Source organism: Theropithecus gelada, chromosome 19 (assembly GCF_003255815.1).
Source record: "Theropithecus gelada isolate Dixy chromosome 19, Tgel_1.0, whole genome shotgun sequence".
NCBI classification, from domain to species: Eukaryota; Metazoa; Chordata; class Mammalia; order Primates; family Cercopithecidae; genus Theropithecus; species Theropithecus gelada.
The window spans coordinates 1,883,666-1,889,665 of record NC_037687.1 but is presented as its reverse complement, the minus strand read 5'-3'; the positions used below and the strand labels follow the sequence as shown (position 1 = coordinate 1,889,665).

General features: G+C 63.7%; 1 protein-coding gene across 1 annotated transcript in view; it reads right to left on the bottom strand.

Moving 5' to 3' along the window:
• Positions 1–952: 952 nt before the first annotated feature.
• The window catches only part of CSNK1G2 (casein kinase 1 gamma 2), a 34,520-nt gene continuing 29,472 nt past the window's right edge, over positions 953–6,000 (bottom strand). Inside the window, exons 3-12 of the mRNA XM_025368497.1 lie at positions 3,913–3,953; positions 3,748–3,817; positions 3,509–3,657; positions 3,171–3,405; positions 3,016–3,101; positions 2,853–2,937; positions 2,628–2,776; positions 2,439–2,522; positions 2,258–2,364; positions 953–2,140 (exon numbers count right to left, since the gene is read on the bottom strand). Coding sequence (XP_025224282.1) covers positions 2,086–2,140; positions 2,258–2,364; positions 2,439–2,522; positions 2,628–2,776; positions 2,853–2,937; positions 3,016–3,101; positions 3,171–3,405; positions 3,509–3,657; positions 3,748–3,817; positions 3,913–3,953 — 1,061 coding nt within the window. The 3' untranslated portion in view covers positions 953–2,085. The remainder of the gene's footprint in view (positions 2,141–2,257; positions 2,365–2,438; positions 2,523–2,627; positions 2,777–2,852; positions 2,938–3,015; positions 3,102–3,170; positions 3,406–3,508; positions 3,658–3,747; positions 3,818–3,912; positions 3,954–6,000) is intronic.

The following is a 6,000-nucleotide window of genomic DNA, read 5'->3' as shown; positions in this document are numbered from 1 at the left end:
GTGTTCCGCAGTTAACCGTCTTCTTTCATCTTGTTTTCCCTGCCCTCAGTGCCTCTCCTCCGACTTTAATGAGGGTCTTGGGCACCTTGCAATTTATTCATTTCCAAAAGCAATTCTTTTCTGATGTTTTCTTCCTGAATTCATTTTCGGAGGGCTGTCCGTTTCTGTGCTTAGTTTCTGAGTCTCTGATCCGGGATGGGTTTCCGGTCTTCAGTGCTTCCTAGAAGGGACCTCTGTCCCCTTCAGCTTCTTGGTGACTTGTCTGGGAAGGGTGAGCTTTCTCGGCTGTCACTGGAGGAGTCACAGGAGTTTCCTCCCTGCCGCACCCTCTGCTGCCTTCTCCCCCCCTGAAGCCTTGCAGGAGACAAGTGGGTGGCGACAAAGACCCCACGTGGCATTCGGGGGCTTCTGCCTCCACTCCCCTTGCCAGTGCAGCTGCAGCGTGGGGAGAAGGCATGGGACGGAGCCAGGGCTGGCACTGCCACGGTCTTCACCTGCCTGAAGGTTCCACTGCTCTTCCGGGAGCTACTGCGGATTCCCTTCACCGTGCCGTGGGCCCCCACGGGGATGCTTTCCGCCCTGCTGCATGAACACAGGGAGTCAAGGCGGCCCTCCGCTGTCAGAGGCAGCCAGGACCATCCTGCCCGGCCCCGCCACTGAGCTTTTCCGGTGTATTTGTGTAGCATCAGAGAACAGGACCCCCAGGGCCACAGCTGCATGTCTGTGGCTTCCCCTTTCCATGGTACACCAACACTCGCCTCCTGCCCTCTCCCCAGACAGAGCCCAGCTCTGCCCTCTGCTTCCGTCTTCCTTACCTTCTGCCTCATGAGTTGGTTTCTGTTACCGGAGGCCGCCGGCCACTCCCGGACTTGTCCTGGATGGGCAGGATGGGGATGGAGACGCTACCCGTTCCAGGTCAAGCTCCGTGGAAAGTCCAGACACTACACTTGGGTTTGGTTTCATTTTTCTTTTATTTTTTAAAAAAAGCCCCTAAATTCTATGGCTTCAAGGGAGCATCAGAGAAACGTAAATGCCATTTCTGTACACTTGGTAAAGCAAAAACTAGACTCACAGCCACCGCCCTAGGCACGGCCCCAAGCTGCTTCACTCTGCCCAGCAGCCTCCAGGGCGCCCCGCTGGGGGACCGCCCGCCAGTCCAGGGCCGCCCCAGGCCCCTGCACACACACCCGCGGGGCTGCGCCCGGGCTTTAAGGCGTTTTGTCTCCGGCTGCTTGCCGGGTGGCGGAGCACAGAGGCAGGAAGCCCTGTGCCCACGCGCCCCAGCAACAGGGCCCAGGGCCGAGCAGGGCGACACCAGCTGGTCCTCCCACCTCAGGTTCCAGGCGCCGGGGTACAGCCTCCGGAAGCAAGTGCATTGAGAAGCACCAGCCTGGCAGCGCCCGCCCGCCCCTCGCCGGGGCCAGGCCGGGCAGAGGCTGCAGTGGCCGTGCCCGCGGCGCCCGAGCTTTGGTGCAGCATTTTGGTTGGGGAGCCGGCTTCCGCCGCGGGCCCACCCCTGCCTTCCCCTTTGGTTTCAGGGAGGCCTGAGGCACGGCCTCACCCCTGGCAGCAATGCCTCTCCCCTCCCAGGAGGGCCTGGGCAAGACAGCCCCACAGCACCCTCCAGGCCGGGCCTGCCCTCCCCTCGAGAAAACGGCCTTTGGATCGAGGGAGACAAGCTGGACTTTATGACGCTAACGGGGGCGGCTGGCGGGGCCAGGCCGGGCCTCAGCCGGGGGCCCCCAGATCACACTACTCACTTCAGCAAAGAAACGGAGGGCAGGGTGGGGGCAGGTGGGCCTCTGTGTTTTTCCTTTTTTCCTTGTTTTAAATAGTTAATGCTCTTGGAGGGGAGGACTAGACACAGGTGTAGAAATTTCGGCCAAAGTCTTACGTGAAGGAAGTGACCCCACGTCCCGGGGGTGGGGCCGCCGGCTGAGCCAGGTGCGGCCCCTGCAGTCTGCGTTCTGGCTTCCGGCCAGGGTCTGGCCCTGGGCCGCTGTGGGTGGGCCCCGAGGGCCTCGCACAAGCTCTCGCCCCAAGGGGCTGCGCGGAGAAGATTCAGGGGGCTGCACGCGCCCGGGGTCACTTGTGTCGCTGCAGCGATTTTCTCTTTCTCCTCTTGAAGAAACAGCAGCATCTGGGGGGGGGAGGTGGCACAGGTAGGAGGAGCGGGGTGCGGGGCGGGGGCAGCCCAGGCCTCAGGCCCTCCCACCCCCAGGGGAACCAGGGCACCCCCACTTCCCCATAGCCTTACTTGGTTTCATCGGCCACCTCCACCTCTGCAGGCGCCGTGATGGGGGCATTGGAGTGACCAGCCGTGGGGTCGTCCGCGTTCAGCTCCCCGTTGGTGGAGTTCAGCGCCTGGCGGGGGCAGTAGGGGTTCACGCTGGCCGCCCGTGCCCCTCCCTGGGGCGTCGGTCCCGCCCGGGCCTCACCTGGTTTTTGCTGTGCGGCTGGCCTTTGTCCCGGAGCTGAGGCTGGGAGGGCAGGTCGGTGTGGACGGTGCCGATGGGGGTCGGCTGTAGGGGAATGAGCTCGACTCAGGATGGGCTGCAGTGCTGGTTCCCATCTACTGCAGGGCGGTTTCCTGGTCACCTCCCCACACACCGGGGCCCCCCACCTACCAGGGGCTTCCCGGCCCAGTCGTACTCATAGTCGAACACGAAGCCGCTGCGGTCGAAGAGGTCGGTGAAGAGCTTCCGCAGGTAGTCATAGTCCGGCTTCTCGAAGAAGTCCAGGCGCCGCACGTAGCGCAGGTACGTGGCCATCTCCTCTGTAGAGAGAGTGCCAGCGGGGCCTCGGCGGGGGTGGGGGCACGGCGTGGGGGCGGGGACGCAGGGACCCCTTACCTGGGAAGTTCTCGCAGAGCACCTCGATGGGCGTGGCGCGCTTGGTGTCCCCTATCTTCTGGTATCGCTCCTTGAGCGTGTCGGCCTGCGGGGGTCCGCGGTCAGCCTTGTTCCCGGCCTGTGTCCCCGCCTGCCCACCTGCCCCCCCGGCCCCCGCGCCCACCTTGAGCCCCTGCCAGGGGAGGCTGCCGCGCAGGAAGTACATGAACATGTGGCCCAACGCCTCCAGGTCGTCGCGGCGGCTCTGCTCTGCGGGAACAGGGGCGCAGCCTCAGCGGGGCCCGGGTGCCCGCCCCCCGCCGCGCGCGCGCAGCTCACCCTTGCCCAGGTGCGTGTTGATGCTCATGTATCGCGCCGTGCCCGTCAGGCTCTTGTGCTCGCGGTATGGGATGTGCTTCTTGGTCTCGGGGTCGATGTACTCCTTGGCCAGCCCGAAGTCGATGATGTGGATGGCGTGCTGCCGCTTGGTCCCCGGGCGGCCCACCAGGAAGTTCTCGGGCTTCACGTCCCGGTAGATGAGGCTCTTGGTGTGCACGTACTCCATGCGTGTGATCTGCAGGGGCAAAGCGGTGTCGGCCAGGTCCCTCCCCGGCCCACGCGCTCCCTCCAGAGCCACCCTCTTCCCTCCGAGCCCCGCCTGCCCGCCCGCCGCGCACCAGCTGGATGGCGATCATCAGCACCGTCTTGAGCGTGAAGGTCCGGTCGCACAGGTCGAACAGGTCCTCCAGGCTGGGCCCCAGCAGCTCCAGCACCATGGCGTTGTACTTCCCGCACGGGCCGAAGTAGTAGACCTGAGGGACGCCCTCTGCGGCAGAAGGCAGACGCAGGGGCGTGCGGCAGCGGCCCCCTCCCTGCCCCTGCGCAGCCCCCGCCCCACCCGCGGGCTGCCCGGTACCTGTGGCGCTGAGCTGCTTGTAGAACCGGTACTCCAGGTGCAGCTGCGGGGCCCGGGACTTGATCGGCTCCTGGGGGCACAAGCGCGAGTCACCGGGGACACTGGTCGCTGCCCTGAAATCCCTGGGGGTATGTCAGCGGGGGTGGGGTGGAGGGGCCGACTCACCAATTTGATAGCCACGTATTCATTTGTATAGAGATTCTTTCCTGTGGGGACAGAGAGCATCAGCACCCTGGCGCCGGGCCCACCTAGCCCCCACCTTCCCAGCCCGCCCCCCAGGAAGGAGGCAGGAGGGGATCCCTGAAGGACCAGCCTCCAAAGGGCACCCCTGCCCAGCAGCCGGGCCTGGGCCCAGCCTGCCCGAGCACGGCACTGGGGCCTGCCAGGTCCTCCCCACACCTGCACCCTGCCCATGTGATCACTGCCTCCGTGTCTGCCACTCCTCCCCCTCTCCCCACCACCTCCCTAGTCCAGGACGTAAGTGGCACTGGGGAGTTTCTCACGGCTGCAAGGGAGCCCCAGGGGCTCCACACTCCTCCACCCCTTTCTCAAAGACACCCCCAGGGCACAGCATCCCCGGCATGCATGCTGGAGGCCCCCAGGTGAGTCCCAGCACAGCTGGACAGGGACCCGTGGCCCACATGGGTTAGCAAAGAGGAGCCAGGTCCTGTCCCCTGGGGTCACCAGCCACACAGAACTTCCAGGGCTCAGTCCCATGAAAGGGCAGAAGGCACAAGACCCATAACCTTTTTTTTTTTTTTTTGAGAAGGTCTCGCTCTGTTGCCCAGGCTGGAGTGAAGAGGCGAGATCGCAGTTCACTGCAGCCTGTCTCCTGGGCGCAAGCCATCCTCCCACCTCAGCCTCCCAAGTAGCTGGGACTGCAGGTGCGCACCACCACACCCAACTACTTTTTGTATTTTTAGTAGAGACGGGGTTTCTCCAAGTTACCCAGCTGGTCTTGAACTCGTGAGCTCAAGTGATCGGCCTGCCTCAGCCTCCCACAGGGCCGCGATGACAGGCGGGAGCCCCTGTACTGCCCAGGGTGCAGCTTTTTACCTGTTACACCCCCTGAGGAAGGAGGAGGCTAGCCCTTAACACAGGGAAGCTCTGCAGGGGCAACTGTGGAAGCTGGCCTGGGAGGGGCGCATGGCCCCACCCATTGTGGTGGCTCAGCACCCGAGGGGTGAGACCAGCGGTGAACAGGCTGGATCCTTGCAGGCACACATGGCACATGGCCCTGGAGGGCTCCCCACGGCAGCTGAGCCAGACAACAAGCACGAATGTGTCCGGCACCCGTGTGGCTCCAGCCCAGGATGGCACTGGGGCCACAGTTACCATCTGCTGGGCGACCTGTCCCACGGCATGACAGGACACCACGTGGGGCAGCCCCATCTCTCAGGCACTGTGGGGCTGGGTCACCGTGTTGGGTCTGCAGTCGGCTGCCTTTGCCTGAGCAGCATCCACGGCAGAAAGAGGCCTCTGTCGCCAGGGGCGGTGGCTCACACCTGTGGGTGGTAGCTCACACCTGTAATCCCAGCACTTTGGGAGGCCAAGGAGGGCGGATCACCTGAGGTCGGGAGTTCAAGACCAGCCTGACCAACATGGAGAAACTCCCGTCTCTACTGAAAATACAAAATCAGCCGGGTGTGGTGGTACATGCCTGTAATCCCAGCTACTAGGGAGGCTGAGGCAGGAGAAGTGCTTGAACCCGGGAGGTGGAGGTTGTGGTGAGCTGAGATCATGCCACTGCACTCCAGCCTGGGCAACGAGCGAAACTCTGTCTCAAAAAAAGAAAGAAAGAAAAAAAAGAAAGAAGCCTCCACTTCCTCCCCCCCTGCTGTAGCTGGACTGGCAGGGTGGTCGTGGCGACAACGGGTTTGGAAACCCTGCTAAGGTGGATGCAAAGCCCCAAAGCCTGCTGGCCGCGCTGCACACGGTCATGACCTCACAGTCTGAGGCTGGGGTCCCACCTGGGCCCTGAGAGCCTCTTCCTCCCACTAGTGCCCCAACCCGGATGTGCCCTGCAGCACGTGAACTGCCGGGGCCCCTTCCCGCATGGCCCCGTCCGCAGCACTGCCTGGGCTCTATTTCGGCAGTTTCCAATCAGCTTGTCAATTTCCCTAAACAGCCTCAAGAATGTGGCATCTTGAGGGGGCAGGATCATAAGGACGAGTAATGACCAGGCGCCTCCCTCCAGTCCTGAGCCGGGGACCAGGGCGCCCCCTCCAGTCCTGAGCTGGGGACCAGGGCTGG